The following is an 18,310-nucleotide window of genomic DNA, read 5'->3' as shown; positions in this document are numbered from 1 at the left end:
GTGACTTTAACATGCGTTTTATATGTATACAAAATTGATACAATAACTTTCATAATAATCTATACCTAAATAATGCAATTAAAAATCTTTGTTTTTTTTTTTTTTTACATCTATTTAAAACTAACTTTATACTTCATACGTGGATCTATGAAATTAAATTATGAATATTTAATAAAATCATTTTTACAACTACATTTTTAAAAATTAAAAACGTAAGAATTATAATTATAGATATTTTTAAATTCTTATACGTACCAAAACTTCAACTGATCTTTCGTAGGAGTCAAGATAGTCAGAATTATTTTTGTGTGTTACTGGAAAGTGTTTGAAATATCATTATTAATATTTATAATACTTTTTTTTAAATATTTTTTCGTCAATTATAAGTTTACTAGACTTTTGTTACTCTCAATGAAATAGAACAAAAATTAAACTGTAAAAATAATTTGGACAAGAAAAAATAATATGGATTTCTCATTTTTCCTCTTGCTTTTGAAGGACCAAAGTACGAAGTTTTTCCTCACAATAAAATTATGTTAGAAAAGAACATTTTACACAAAAGAAAACCATTTGTGTATTTTTCATAAACAATTGTATCTTTTCTTTATGCTACACTAAACAATATGTTTTAATGTCCATGATGTTTCAGACAAAAATACGTTAATTTTCAAACATATTTTCAAAATTAATTTGATTTTCATTATTATTTGGTTTATTTTAATTTAAATAAAAATTTAAATATAATAATTATATTACAAACTATTGCTAAAACACTATTTTTCATATACATCAAATTAAGTATCAATCAGATAGAATTATAGTTTATGGTTATAACATCGTTATTTTAGTAATTCAAATTATACAAATAATATCAATACATACAAATTTTATATTTCAAAAGAATGCAAAATCATAAATAGTATATAACATTATTAATAACGAATTATTATATAATAAACAAACCAGTACAGTCTTTTTGTTAATAGGAAAATACCATATTGATGCAATGCATATATATAGAAGCTTCCGTGTACTTAATACCAAATAAACCTACTCAGCATACGAAAACATAAAAACTAATTTTAATTATACTTTTTATTTATTTTAAATTAAATTTTAATTAACATTTTAAATAATTTTCAATGTTTCTGATTTATTTGATCACAATTTTAACTTAAAATCTAAATCTCTAAAACTAAATGTATCTATTGGTGAGCGTTTTTATGTTACTAGTACTTTTACTAATTTATTAATAATAAATTAAAATACATAAATTATTATAATATTATAAATATTTCAAGGAGTTGAATTGCATTCATTATAAGTTAATTACCAAATGTCTTACATTATTATAATAATAGCACTTTATTCGAAATAAGTTTTATCCATTCAAATTAAAAAAAGATACACAATATATACTTTTAATTAAAATATAGAAATATAATATAATATAAAATAATATTATGATATGCGATAAATGAGCAGATGTATTATTTTAGCTGACTAATCAAAAAATATACTACGGAAGGTAGTTCGCATTAAGCAGTTAATAATTTGAACCATTGAGCACTAAATAAATTATTTATTTTGAGTGCTTTGGTATATTTAGATCCGTGATTTCCAACTCTTCCATGTAGGCTTTTATAATTTTAAGGAGAAATTTCACTTAGGTAGGCACTAAGGGGGAAGGCGATTCTACTATGACTTTCATTCTTATTGTTCATAACTTATTGCAATGAGATGTATAAATAACTGCATACAATCAAAAATAATTTAAAATAATATATATATATATATATATATATATATATATATATATATATAATACACAGAACTGTGTAGGTATGTATAAAATATTATATACAAGCTATACAAATTTAATTGGGAAACTCTGCTTTTGATAGTATTAAATATAAATGATTTAGATACTATTTTAGAATCTCTAAAAAATTAACCATAAATCAAGTACTATGAAGTGCGCCAGTTCATGAATCAAGTAAAAATAAATGAAAAAAGGGAAAATTTAAATTCGTACAAACATAATCCAATTTAACATTACTGTTATCATCATCTGTAAAATGTTTGCTACCTACCCATTTTAGATGGCCAATCGTGAAGGTCTGCAAAATTAATGCGAACCTTTTCAATACGAAATCGTATACTGTGGCACCAACACTGAATATAATTTGTCCCCGTTACACTTAAGAACTCATTGCTACGTCGTAGCAATTTATCTCGAACGCTATGACGTCAACACGTTTCTACTTCAATTTGTTCCATCGCTTTGACGAAACAGCCAACAGGCATAAAATAAATTTAATCTTAAAAAAATGTATAGTATCTATCTTTTCAAATTTTCTTTACAAAAGCCAAACTGCACGGATACGATTTTCGTAAGGTAAAGATAGTATCATACTATCATAATAATATTGTATTTTCTATTAAGTATACGCGCATCGATAATAATATTGTGAACCACATATTGTATTCGAACCCTGTATGTTATAGACTGCTATAATAGCAGTTAGTAGTGTAGTTTAGGGTCCAGAAGTGGCAACAGCCTGCAGCCCTCACCGAAATTTTAGAAAAATTTAATAGCAATGATTTCAATATTCCATGAACGTATTGTCTAATACGTTACAATTTATTAAAATCGTAATTTCCACGGAGACCTGAAAAATCTGAAACGTTCTACACTCAGGGCATTAGTTTTCATATAGGTACCAAAATTATAAAATATCTTAGTTTAATCTTCTTTATACAACAAATTATCAGATCACACCGCCAAAAAAAGCAAAATCCTGATTATGTCACTGGTCTATGGTCCGAATCGTTCATGTCATTTATTTCGTGTTTTTTTTTTTTTTTTACGTTTTCAGGAGCAAAGTGGCCGCGGCGTTGCTGAACAAGCACCTACAGATCAATGGCATAAGCGCACTCGGAGCGCTGTCAACTTCGGATGCTGTGAAGGACGTCGATGTGGAAACGGATCCGGACTCGGGAGCTTTTCGACCAGCGGCCTCGAGTAACAAAATGAAACGGGAACGGAAAGCGGCCCGAACCTTGGGCATCATTATGTCCGCATTTTTGGCATGTTGGCTACCTTTTTTTACATGGTGAACATTATTACTCGTATTTAATATTATGTAGTATAATATATACATTTTTTCGCATAAAACATTACCTCTTTAGCTTTGTTCCGGGTTATTTAAATTTTTTTTTTTTTTTAATAACTTGTTCCGGTACCTGACGTATGATGTCGTACGTCCTTCGTACCTTCAGGAATCATCGGGTGCATCTGCGCTTTTTTTTACCATATCAGGAAAAAAATATTTAATATTACAAGTCCAGGCAGGTGTTTCCAATATTGGTTATATATTTCACACTGCGGGAGACGGCGATACTGCACAGTTACGACGAAACAGTTTTCACTCATAAGCAGCAACTAACAACAAAATCCATTGAACATTCGTAAAAAAAACTGTTATATATAGGTGCATGAACAAAATTAATGAAAAAAGTTGTGTAGGTAGGCTAATATAGTATCGACCGTACTATATTTTCCAATATAATGACTTTTTTTATATACCAGCATTATGACATAAATAATATTCTTTACTATGTTTCTAATTATTACAAATATATAAAACTAAAAAAATAGAGTTTTATCAGTATTCAAACAAGGACATGTATGAACTTCTTATATTAAACAGCTAAGTTGTACAACGAAAATTTCATGTTTTTAATTTAAAATATAAAATTTCATCTCGATTAGTTCAGAACACTCGAAACACTTTTTATGCAAAAACTATTGAAATATAACATTTGAGTTTTGGATCCCACATTAAAAATATTTTATCCTTCTTCACCACCTCTCAGAGCTGTATTAAGTTGGCCACCCAACCCGTCTTCCATCACACCGAACGTCATCGTATATACCTCACACGCCACTCTACATAAAAGTATGTGATATTATCTGCATATTAATTTCGTTAAACCCTAGACATCTCTTTTTAAGTCTACCTCGTCAAAAATATTATGAACGTACATGTATAAGTACAAAAGCTTCAGAATCATATTTTAATAAAGTTTAAACTATTATAAAAAAATATGTTATATAAAGATAGTAAATTCAAAATAGTGAATAAAATATTCGAGTATACATAAATATTATACCAAGAAATGTATATTATATTATATTTTCTCAACAACTGTTCAATACATGTATTAAAAAAAAAAAAAACATTATAATATTTTATTTCTGTATCGTATGTATCAATGTCAAATCAATGGCAAAATTGTTTCTTTTACGAAAAAATGTATGAAGTTTAAGAAATATTTGATATTCTCCATTGGTCTTCTAGAATTTAATCTATTTACACATAATATTTTCATTTCTTTAACCATTAAAGTAAATGTCATAAACTTAGAAGCAATGATAAATTATTTAATTCCGGAAATCATCCTGAATAGAGATTATAATATAGTTAACCCGAAAATGGCTAAGATTTTTAATGTGGGTACTTAATTTACAATTTTTTTTTTCCATTTCCATTACAACGTGGAAACTTATCCAATCTTCATCGATCAACATCATCTTTATAGTTTTGAGGATTGTGCGTTTTTCAGCTGAAAAAAAATTACTAACGAAAACCAGTGAAAAATAAATTTCACGTTAGATATCATAAAATCAATAAACTACTCGCAATCTAATACGTCACACGTACCTATTCAGTTATTTTAAAAATAAATGTTATCGATTCTAAGTGTTTTTTTTTTATTCACCTCAGCTGTTTACCTTCATCACTGCACATCACTGCAAAAACGATTTCCCATGTTCAATGTTGATTCGTCGTTTCACTTCAATGAACTTGGTATCGAATTTGTTTAACATCAATGCACGTACAATTCATTCTTGACAACTTATTCTAGGCCGAAATTGGTAAAACTATACGAGAAAAAACATCAATCAACACATAAAATATACGCTGAACTAGAATCACAATTTTTTATAGTATCCTATTTTATTTACTCACGCTATGTACATTTATAAACAAAATACATAATATATATTAATATTATTTTAAAAATATTTATTTTTCCCAAATCCATTTTTCAAAAGTTGAGCATTGAAAACAAATATAATATACAAGATGTAAAAATAAAGTAAAATGTGTTGTATTTTGTATTATATACAACATAGCTTTCTCTAAACTCTTATCGATCACAAATGTAAACTTTAGCTACTAGTTAAAAGTTAAACGGCCGATTAGTAGTGTACCATTTATTTTATGTACCCTCTAGATAACACGGTTGACATTAACATTAATAACCTGACCCTTACGCAGCCAGTGCAGTTATCTATATTATTAAAGCAAGTAAACCAAATGAAAAATCTTTTCTTTGTTTTTTAAGTTTATTTATTTATTTAGGTACCTATTTTCTATCTCATATATTTATATATATATACATTACTTGTAGTATTTACAAATATAAATATTTGAAAACGTCTAAACGAAAACCGAGGAAATTTTAATTAAAAAAAATCGCACAATAAAATATCCAGGTGTTCAAGACCGATTACACAAAAATATCCAGTGCTTAATACAATATTATACTAATATTATTCCAGTTAAATTCTAGAAATAATAATAATAAGTTTCGGTAACAGACATATCTATTATAAATCTTGTATGTATAACAATTATTTATATATTCTATTTTTTTGAGAAATGTTCAAAAAGCTTTCTCTGCATATTTACACGACACTACTCATAAATGGTGTAATGTTTCCACCGCATGAATAGAAACGGAATAAAAACGTAGATATTATATTTAGGCATCATTAATAATAATAAAATTGTTTTAAAAGCTATCGCAGTCGCGTTATCCTTTACAAATCCCCCACCGCTGTAACACTTTGCAAGATGTTTGGTTGCAAAGGTTTGAAATATTACGATGAGGAATAACTCACTTAAATAACGTCTGATATTCCATATACGTGGCTTTTGATGTTCAGATTCTATTATTAGTCTCTTTTTACCAAATAATCCAGCAAAGAAAGAAGAGGAAGAAATGGCTATGACGTGATAATTTATCAAGCACCGCAATCATTATAATGTGCGTGTGTACTGTGTAGGTATGTTATTATATTTTTTTCATACTTAACAACTTGAGTGGAGCTTTTTGCATTCAAGTTACAGTCGCTCACGCTTTCATTCGTATTTTCTTCAATAGGTCGCATCCTAAGCGAACAAAATATTTTTTGTCGTGATTTGCATAGTACACGCGAAACAAATTTCTAATACAAAGCATATAATATTTCATGACTAACCCAATGACGATATAGTAAAATAAAAAATTGAATAATTTATATTCGTTATTTCTTCGATATTTATTTTCATCAAATAATTTATTTTCCTACTTAAATTGAATTAATGTAATATTTCAGTTTACTTTCCATTTGCTACATCAACGTTTTAAAATACATTTGAATTGTTTTGCTTACAGTAAATATAAATAATACAAAATACAAAATCTTTACCTACTGACGTTTCAAAAGTTTACTTATTGTAAATTATAATATTTCAAATAATCACATTTGAACGTTGAGTTTATTTTTAAGATTAAATCGATGAACTAAATGTATGCATTTTACTGTTTAAGTGATTATGAAAGTCTTTACCAATTACATTTCCTACAAAAGAAACTTTCCCCTTTCGTCATTAAAAAGAGTGTAAATATTTAAGAATTTTCGATATTATTTGGTATTCCTTTATTTGACATCTGTACACGCTTATCAAAATATAGCTTGAAAATTAATTCAACAATTTTAAACACATCGCAATTGAAACGAAATGAATAAGCCTTCTGTCATTGGCTATTATTTAATAATTTATTATACATGTAACTTTAATATTTAATTACATTTTCTATTGTTCTATATGCTTGTCAAGCTAACAATTAAAATATAGATTCACAATAGACAAATAACTTTTGTACTTTTCTGTATTTTTTAATTAATACTTTACAGTGTAAACACTCTACACTATATGAATATATTATATATGACGATACGGCGTTAATACATGTGTATTTTTGCATTCCATCCATAGACCTTATAGTAATATAAAGTCTATGTTTCCATCACGAGCCGCATAGACGACATGCGACGGCGATTCGGGCTATCGGTGGGCTTTATCTGTTCGCTCTCTGTGTATGGGGGGGGGAGGCGTTCATACGAGCAAACAGTATTCCACATTCACAGAGAGGAATACGGATGGAGAGCAAATATTTATTGCTATAGTAAACTTACGAATCCGACGGCGACGGCAGTCCAAGACACGTCAGTGAGGACTTTCCATATTATGTAGGCGTTATGGCGATGAATAGGCGGCGGTGATCAACAGGCACTAAAATACCGTACTACTTTAGACAGACGACAGCGTTTTCGTGATCTGGTACAGATGTCACGGTTCATTAATACGAATTTATGCAACGTATTCCACTCTGTAGCATCTGTACGCGTCCGGCAAACTACGCGGCTTGACAATCCACGGTGCCTGTTAGTCACCACCTCTCTCGTCTTCATAACGAACCGCCGTCAACAGGTACGTCGATTTGGCCTCTATACGATTACCATTGACCCGTGGCCGTGGCTTTGGTGGTACAGTTTGTGTTTCAGAACGCGTCAAGTTTGCAGTTTTATTCATCTATTATCAACTATTAATATAGATAACGGTTTTAACGTGTGACGTCGGGTAGTTATTGTCAGAGATGATTTCTCGTTACATGATAACATAGTAATATAATGGTAATGGACTAACGTGTATACAATAATATTAATAAACAAAAGGTTTTTTTTACAAAAAAAAAACTCACGCTTTAAGTTTTTTCATACGGACATGATAATAATGTGGACATTTGGTTAATAGTAACACAATACAGTATCTACCTAGCTACCTAGGCAATATCAACCGTACGAAAAAAAAACGACTTATTTTTAAATGTTGCGCATTTGTAATCATTATTGTTCGTTTTGACGTTTTCAGAGTTATACCTGTTTCAGGATTGCATGTTTTACGTGGGAGTAGGACGTCGATAGACCACATTTTTTGAAATGCTCTCCAATTCTCTTTTTCTCATAATATAATATAATATATGTACAAATCATCATCATCAGTATTATAGTTATTACAATAAAACCGTATATTATAAATATTTTTATATCGTAAAACTGATAAATTCGTGAATGCAGGTACATGATGAGCTCGCTGCTGGAAGCCGGTTCGTGGATGCCTCGGTGGGTAACAGTGCTCGTGTTCTGGGTGGGCTACTTCAACTCGGCCCTCAACCCGCTCATCTACGCGTACTTCAACAGGGAGTTCCGGGTGGCGTTCCAGAAGACGCTGCAGAGCTGCTGGCCCAGGTCTCCGCCGTGGTGTCCGCCGTGCCTGCACCGCCGGTACGAGCAATCGCGCAATGACACGGCCACGCCGACCGCGGCTTTCGGCCAGCAGAACATGTACAACTATAGCAACGCTTCCGAGGTGCATTACATGAACCCGGCAACCATAGGTCTGCTCCAAAACAACGGCGGCAGTGGTGGCAGTGGCGGCAACGGATGTCGTACCGAACAAAACGTTCTGTAGAAAGAAAAACATATATATATAATATTATGCACGTATAGCTAATTTTTCTCCCCGAAGATCTACGCCACGACGATCTATACCAGCAGAGCACACAAGCTGTGCAAAGTGGTTATGGAACTGTCGACTTATAAAATCATAGGGGTGACGCAGACCCAGTTGGTTAGTTGTTCAAACAAACTATAAAAAATTTAGTGAGAAAATCGTTCTTTTCAGTAAGCACAGGTGCAGGTGATTTACCTGTATCATTTAAAAACATGCTAAATACTCCCGAGTCCTGACAAACACTGAAACTCCTGACAGTCCTAAACACTGCTGCTGTAGTGCTATGTGTGTGAGCCACTGACGGCTATTATTATTTGTTTACGTATTGTTATGTCTACTTGCATAATATTATACATTACATATTGTCACTTAAAAGTCTCTAAGAGAAAATAATAATGTTAATAGTGCCAATTAAACCGTGGATTACGTGGTGACCATGCCGTGAATTTAAAACTTGACCGAAAATTCCTTCAGCGCCATAGCACAATCATAATATATTATTGGCGGTGGTGACTTTAGACACTTATACTTTTATTGATGACTCAGCAAAATATCATCGTTCTATCCTGTATTATTATTATTATTATTATATAATATATCCGTCGACAATATTTCATTGTTGGACTGTGCGGGGTGACACATGCAGTGTATTTGTGACCTTAGCCCTAAATAATTAAACGAATCTCTAACTGTTGTCGGATCTCGTCGTCGCCAATCCAAATCGTTGTCGCATTCATAAAAATATAATAATATAATAATATTATGGTGCAGGATATACACACATTATTATTACAACTATTAATCCCATTTTCCTCCGCACAACCCTATCGATGTTCAGACTCGTTTGCGTATTACAGTCATAACTTACAAGTACAGTATATAATGTATTAATGTGACCATAGAATCCAATAAAAAAAAAAAATGTTATAATAAAAATACAATTTTTAGAAAAAAATGATTACGTATAATATTAATATAATCATGTTATTAAAATAAAACCAAAGGTTGTGATACCAGTAAAAATGAAAATTCAGAAAAATAAATAAAAGAAAAAACTATTTTTATTATGTTAAGTTACTTCTTACTGTCGTAAATAATTAATAAAAAAAAAGATCTACATTTACTAATCTGGCACTTGGTGACCTATTTTTTAAGTACAAAAAGTTTAGTATAAAATAATTAAATATTTAATCAGAGATACACTTGTTTCAACTTTCCTCTTTTATAACGTAAAGTGGTTAAACAACACAATAGTATATAGTTAATCTATATACCTGCCTACAGACATTTAAGTTTATAAAAATAAAAAAACATTTTTTATAAGGTCTGGTTTTAAGTAAAACCTTAAATAAAACGTCTTTTAAATAAATTACAATTATGATAAAAATATATGTATATTATGTCTGTTTATATTTATACCAAACTATATGCCTAAATTTAGTTAGTGTTATTTACTTAAACAAACCTTCGACGTTTTTATAAATAGACACTAAACTTTTCACCCACAAATTATTTAATAGGATAAATACATACAACGGATATTTAAAACTACTGAAGATAATGTTTATAACAATTATTAAAACTATATATTTATTGTAATTTGTATCTATAAAGGAATCGCTAAAACGTGTAAAATGATAGAAAAATATATAAATGTTAATTAATCAATCAATATAAACAAATAAAATATCTATTAATTATAATGTTACTAACACAAACCATTTTACTTAAATGAAATATTTTTTTTTTTATTTTTTAAATTTTATTTTACAAATTTTAAAAGTTAAATTCAACTTATTTATTTTTAAACATATTGTAAAAAGTAATTTAAAACCCCAACTTCGTGCGGTTTATGTAAATTTTAATCATATTTTAATGACGAATAATGAATAGGTATTATCTTTTGTTAATCTATGAAATATAGGCAGGTATTTTGCACATAATTATTTTACCATTTTGCATTAACTGGAATTGAATCCAAAAATCATTTTTGATAAGCCAAACAATTATAATTTTTTAATAATTCTTAGGAGAATGCAATGAAACATTTTATTATCCTGTATCTATTGTCTGTCCATCTCATATTATCTATGTAAATATAATTAACAAAATTATAAATTAATGTCTTTCGAATTTTTTTAATTGTGAATCCATAAAATAATTAATCTACAAGTTTATACTATTATTATGAATATTAATATAAGTGCGTGTGTAAATGAACTATTATGTGTGATGTTTACCTATTCGTTAAAAAAATGTTTAAATTTAAAGTTCTTATTCACGTAATTTTACTATGCTTCGAAATTCGAATACATGTTTATATTAGTATATTATTAAAAATACAGATAAAATAATTGTAACTATAACATTTGTAGAAAGACCATTTTTTTTATTTTTAAATAATAAAAGAAAAATATTTACTTTTTTCCAATCTAAAGTAGTAAATGTTTTAAATTTAACATGTGAATTTATACCTAACTCATAATATTGATAAATACCTTGTATAATAAATTAGTCTATTATACTGCGTATAGAAATTTGTTCACGGGTTTTATTTTATTTAGGTATTCGATAATATGTCATACATTCAAAATATTATATAGATAATATATTCTTGATATTGTATTCGTGTAGAATATGACTAGTGCGATTTTAAAATAGAAAGATTTCTATTGAAACTCACAACTTTTATTTTTTATTGAGAAGGGTAAAAAAGAGTAGTTATCAAAAGTAAAATAGTACTTAACAATGGAGGTATAATGATTTTATATACCCGTGCCTCTATATAGAGTGTATCATTTTAGGTTTATAGAAGAACTGAGAAATATGGATATTTTATAAATTACCTAATCAAATAATAATGTGAATATAAGGTTTTTCTTGAAATATACCCAAGATAAGTCATAAAGAAATCATCTGAAAGTTTCGTACAATATTATATTAATTTAAAAGGTACTTTGTACAATATTATACAGATGTGTTTATCATTATATTAAATTATTGTATGCTTGAAATTCGGTAGTAATTAAATACACTTAATAATATTATATCTTTAATTTGGTACCTATCTTATTGGCCATCATATCTTCATATTGGTTTTAGTAATGTGTGTTGTGTGTGTTTATAATGAATCTCTGTTATTTTGAGGCTGAATTTATGTTGGGTAAGGATGTTAGTTAATAAGTATTTACTGTTTAGGGAAAAGCGTTTTGGTTTACCATGCGCTCGTCCCGTATTACATAATCGTTTGCCTGTATGTGTTTCTGTGTAATGTAGGTAGGTACTGTATAACTGTATAGCTTATATCGTTGGCGTATGTGGGGGGTCCTATTTAAGGGAATCCGGAAAACGGAGAGTAAATATTATTTTTACAGATTTTGTTTCGTTAACTTAAATTCTCCAAGACAGAGTTACACTAATAAGAGGGTGCAAGTGGGTTAATGTGTTCCTGTACCTACCTACAGATTAGATGAAGTATTTAATGGATTTTCATCATGAAGCACTATATATAATATATATATTACTCTTTCGTCTGCCGAATCTGCTTAAATAATCTTATCATTAATGAGTTGATCTGCACATCTGCTGTAGGTACCATAATGCATAACATAAGTGACATGTGTACATTGATTGAGTATAATGTGAAGATGAGATTTCACCTTGTTACAACGACAGTATTTGAATATATTATGTATACAACTGTAGTATCCAGAAAATTGAGCATATACCTAAATGTTTTGTCAATAATTACGCCGTGGACGAAACGAACACTAATTGAAACGTAAATTTACGTTAAGGTCATCTGTGGAAAACCTAACATAAAATTATCAAAATATATTATAACACATCGAATAGCAAAATTATTATATTATGACAAAGTCAAAGCCCGAAGGCTAAGTACAAAATATTTCTAACATACAATAATAATATTATTATGTTATAATAACATTCCGTCTTTATTATAAGTATATAATTTATATATTATCAAAAACATATGGTTTAACAAATTTACAAATTTACAATGTATCATGTAGTTTCTACTTAACAATAAATCTGGTATGCAAATTTGATTGATGTAACATTATTTTATCATATTATACCTTCACTATAAAATATTGTTTACTGATAATATGATTAGAATATGTCGTAGTACATGTATTTTTTTTTTGAAATTATAAAATAGCTATTCTTACAGACCACCTCGTGTTATCTAGTTGTACGATTGAAACGTGTTTATAGTTTTTAAGTAAATATTGTATAATACGCAACCGTCCTGTAGAAATATGTAATTATTAATATTATAAAATATCTTATACAATACACATATTATAACATCCTATTAAATTTAAATGTAATTTCTATTTTGTGTATAATTTTCCATATGAATACTTATATTACCTATCTATTAAATTACTTACGTTAAGCTTTCACTGATTTAGTATATTTTCTTTTCTTTTTTTTATGTGTATACCTACCGGATAAAAATTACCAAATAATAATTAGTAATTCGTAAATGTTAAATTATGATATGTGTTAAAAAATTAATTGGACCAAAGCAATATGTAACAAATTAAGTAATGTAATGAAAGTCTTAACTTTTTACATTATTAATTTTCAAGAATAAATAAACGAAAAAAATCTAAAAATATGTACAAATTATCGTAAAATTATAATATTTAAAAATGTAAGGGTAATATTTACATGTAAATTATATTATAATCTATTTACACATTCAATACTTCGAAAACTCATTACACATAAACTGAAATATGACTTCCTCACCTTGTTTATACATTATTTTATTATTATAACAGTAAAATAAAATGTGTATCATCATGCATTGATTGTATGTAATATACGTTACAATTTACGGCTATAAATATATTTATTTTATACATGTATTATGATTATAAATTTACATTTCGACATTAATTAGTAAGATACCTTGTAAGTTATAAGTTTGTACTTTATAACCATTAGCATATGTATGTGTTTGTTATTTGTGTCACATTAACGGTTGTTATTAAATTTAATTAATATTTAAAAATATATATAATTCATGATGTGATACCTACTGATGTTTAACGACCTATTTTAAAGTCAAACTCAAACAACTACATGCTAAACGTTATAAAAGATATATAATCAATTCGCTGCAAAGTTAAATTAAACTATAGTAGGAACCTATATATTATGTATCTTATAAGTGACAAGTATATATATTATTCGAGGTAATCGTAAAATATGTAAATTACAAAAACGTGAACACACCATATTCTCATATTATGATTCTATGAATTTTCTAATGCTTTTAGATTCTGAGAGTAGCGATGATACATTGATTTTAAAAAAATGTGAATTTTTTATGTCCATCATCCAGCATTCCCTTTCGGAGCAGCAAAAATGCTTCGATTTTCAAAAATGATGGTGGTTTCTGGTAGAAAAATTGATCTATTTGGTTCTATGGAGGAGTAAAAAGTAAAAAATTATCAATATTCTTTTTATAATTGAAAAAAAAAAACAAAATAAAAAACTGGAATTTTTACGTCTAAAAATATACATCTAAAAACTCATAACAAACAGTACAATTGTGGCAACAATAAGCAAGAAAAGTAATAATAAAGCACACAATTCAAACCATAAAAAAACATATACGTGAATTTACAAAAAGTAATATCAAATTACGTTTATATCTAAGCTAATAATATATAAAATATGTATTTACGTTTAAAATCATAAAATGCGCAGATTTATTAACATTGTTTTCAATTTTAAAATGTTTTACAAATATATGATTGTGTATACAATTTCTAACATGTAATATTCAAATAAAATGTTCTATTTGCGTTCTAGTTTTCCGTATTTTCTGAGTATAAATTTCGTTAAACGTAAAATATTACTGTTGAAATGAATTTCTTTAAATCAGTGCACAACTTGAGAATAATACTATTTTGTACTTGTTTGTTTGTATTAAGTAGGTATATTATTGATATAATGTGTATTCACTGTATTTTGCTTTCACATTCTCAAAAACAATACAAAAATTATATGTATTAGTAAAATTATTATTCATTGAGAAAAGCTGATCAATATTTACATTTTTATTTTAGCTGAGTATAAAAACCAACCAAGTTAGAATGTTGATGAAAAATGTAACTTCGGAGTTTGTTTTTTTGTTCATCCATTCTGTTTTAATTCTGGTTAAACATTTAAAATACATAAAAAAAAGACTGTATTTCTTATAAAATACAAATTATGAGTGGAGGTAGTGATTTACAATATTTTTCCAACATACGAGCAATTTTTTTTTTTTTTGGCATTTGAACAGTACCTAGAATAATATGAATTGACGTAATTAATATAATATGGTATGTTTAAAATATGGAGTTAAGGATATAACATATTTTATTATATTTTATAGACTGTGAGTTGTAGATAATTATAATGTTTATAATAAAAGGATAAACACAATAATTATGAGCGGCATACAATATAATTTGTCAAAAAAGTAAAATAGTATGAATAATATAGTAGAGTAAAGTAGAGTATATGTATTATGTTTTGTAATAATGACCAACAGATTTTAAAAAATCTAATCGACTAATATTATTATTTTTATATGTATTTATAAAATTTTTAATTTTTAATTTCCGTTTTTCTTTGTATGTATGAACGATTATAAGTGATATTTTTTGCTTTTTGTACACTACTACGCTTCTTGTATTCTGTAGCAAAGCATACTATATTTTCCGTGTCGTTGTTATATAATAGAAAATTCTCACCTTTACAAGTTTGTAATTGTAATATCCTTAATGCAGAGTGAACTTCAGAAATAGATTTTGGTAGTGGTGAAAGTGTTTTTCTTCTCGCATGATAAATACTTTTACGAATGCAATTAACATCATTTAACGTAATATTTAAGCGTGAATATTTTTGTTCGATAACTGATTTTAAAAGTACCTTTTCATCTTCATTTATAAATAGCTTTAAAGTACATGACTTCGCTATTTATCACCAGCTTGTGTAACGCGATCTTTAGAAAAAGTATAATCATTTGAAACCTATACAATTTTGCTTTTTTTGCTGTACACCCGTGTAATATTTTCCATAATGTTGAAGAGGTCAGAGATTTTCGTATACTAAAATGTACCTAAAAAAGTATACATTGTATATAAACATTTCTAACAACCATAACACTATACTAATAAATATATAATAAATTATAATAATACGCGCGATAAAGTCTGGTCTATCGATAATCAACTTATTTAGAAAAGTCTAAAATAACGTAGTCTAGTAAAATCCTCTTTTTGTACCAGTAGGTGAGCTATTGTTATTAATAAATTTTTATTATTACATATTTACTTCCCCTATTTTACGGATTTGTATGTAATAATATGTACCACGAAAACTTGCATACGAGTTTTTTTCCAAAAAGTTGTTTTTACTGTACTTATTTAGTGTTTGGTATTTGGATTTTCGAGATTTTTTAGAAAATAGAAAGAATGTCCGACAGTGCCTTATGCACGCTACAGCGTTTTTAGAAGCATCGGAAGTCAGTTGCGTACATAGCTATTTTCAATAGGGTGGGTTTACATTTAAAAAATTATATACATATATACTTAATACATCAATAAATCAAAATAATTTTATGTTGTTTATCTAAGATATGTTAATTATTTTCATCATAAAACAATATCTGTTTTCTACGTGCGTGAAGTTTTCCCCCTCAACATAACCGGTTTTTTTGAAAATTATGTACTCATTTTGCAAATCATTTCCCTGGCCGCTATAAGCAAAATAAGACAGGGAAGCCAACTTCACGCAGCCCCCCTTATTTTGAGCTATGAATTTCAAAATGACACATTAGCTCATTTGAAATATATTATTACGTTACGAACCTATAATAGCTCATTACTCACAAAAGAAAAATAACAATATATTTAAATTTGGCTATTTGAATATCAAAGCGCAATGATATAAATAGTAAATGATTGTTATCACCTTGGAAAAACGCAGTTTGGAAATCACACAACACATATTTTTCGTATCTGTATTTTCATTGGTTAGATAGTATTTCCAATAAAAATGCATATATTTTTATAATATTCAATGAACATAAAAGTTAACATTTTTATTTTTATTGATAAGATTAGACTTTATGTGTAATATAAATTAACTTGTTAAATACATAATATAACTGTTGTGATGTTGTGATTTGTGCGTGATCTGTCTGTACGGATAGACGATAGTTCATGGTTAACAATTTAAAAATACACAATGGTAACCTTTTTTTCTATTTTATTAAATGGCAAATTCGCTTGCCATCTAATAAAATAGAAACAAGAAAACATAATGCTTATAATATTATTACGTTTACCAGATTCATTGAATATCAGTGATTTTCATTTTCATTTATTGATAATAACGGCAATAACGATTATGAATATGCCATTATCATTGGATTTTTCAATAGTTAAATTTAACTTTTAATATGTCTTTTTGAGCGTACCTAAATAAAACCTTAATGATTAATAATACATAATAAATTATTTTATACATTTTAATATGTATTTAGCAAGAATCAAAATTATTTTTGATATATCTTTATGACATCATTACAAATCAGTATCTAAAATTGTTGATATTGTAATTATATATAGGAGTATTGTGTTTATAAAATACTGTGTATAGCAGACATGTCCAAAATTTTTCAGCTTGCGGGCTAAAATCCACGGTTTTATTTTGTTGATTTTGATAAAATATACTATAGATATAATATCACTGTTATTCATCGAATTTAAGACTCTAATCTTGTGTGTTTAAAGTACTGAATATTTCCACGCTGGTCGTTAGTTTGTTTTCATCATTAGGAACTGCAGATTCACATTTCTTGTTTGCAAAAAATAATGAATTAAATTTGAATTATTAAAATATCTAAAAATAAAAAGCCTAAAATCGATACTAAATGCCGTGTTTTCAATGATAATTGAAAGAATTGTAAGATATATGTAATTGATCATTTAAACAAAAAGGTTTCAAACCCCTAGTACATAATATATATATTATGTAATATACTCTGAGATCTGTGTGTTTGTATGATTAACTATATTATTATAATTTTTTTTTTTTATAATTTCAATATTGTTTAATTACCCATGAACTAGATAAACATGCGATGAATCGACACTTATCCTGATTATGTAACGATGGTTATAACTTATTATTATTATTATTATTATTAAAATAAATATACACGATTTAACATGACTAAATAAAAGTAAACAGTTAATAATTAAATCATTTGTATATTTACATATAACACATATAAATCAGAGAAAATTCAAAGTATTTATTTTTTTTTTTCACGAATATTATTTCTTATATCCTAAGTTTGATTTCAGAAGATAGGTATTTCAAATATAAATGCAAAATTATGTCAACCAAAGATCAGATACTAGCGGTAAAATATAATATTTTCGACGTCAAGATCGACGATAAAGTCATCGACTATGCTCAGAAGAAGGCACGGGTGTCATTCAAGAGTAAAGATGATATAAAACTTATCTCATCAATTTCAAACAGGGAACCATCCAGTTCAATTGAACAATTTGTTT

The 18,310-nt window shown here is 27.5% G+C and overlaps 1 protein-coding gene across 1 annotated transcript in view; it reads left to right on the top strand.

Annotated features, from left to right (window-relative positions):
• The window catches only part of LOC113551199 (octopamine receptor beta-1R-like), a 113,959-nt gene extending 104,307 nt beyond the window's left edge, over positions 1-9,652 (top strand). Inside the window, exons 3-4 of the mRNA XM_026953303.1 lie at positions 2,880-3,116; positions 8,258-9,652. Coding sequence (XP_026809104.1) covers positions 2,880-3,116; positions 8,258-8,651 — 631 coding nt within the window. The 3' untranslated portion in view covers positions 8,652-9,652. The remainder of the gene's footprint in view (positions 1-2,879; positions 3,117-8,257) is intronic.
• The last annotated feature ends 8,658 nt before the right edge of the window (positions 9,653-18,310 follow it).

Source organism: Rhopalosiphum maidis, chromosome 2 (assembly GCF_003676215.2).
Source record: "Rhopalosiphum maidis isolate BTI-1 chromosome 2, ASM367621v3, whole genome shotgun sequence".
Taxonomy (NCBI): Eukaryota; Metazoa; Arthropoda; class Insecta; order Hemiptera; family Aphididae; genus Rhopalosiphum; species Rhopalosiphum maidis.
The sequence above is the reverse complement of the archived record's forward strand: the minus strand, read 5'-3'. Positions and strand labels throughout refer to the sequence as shown.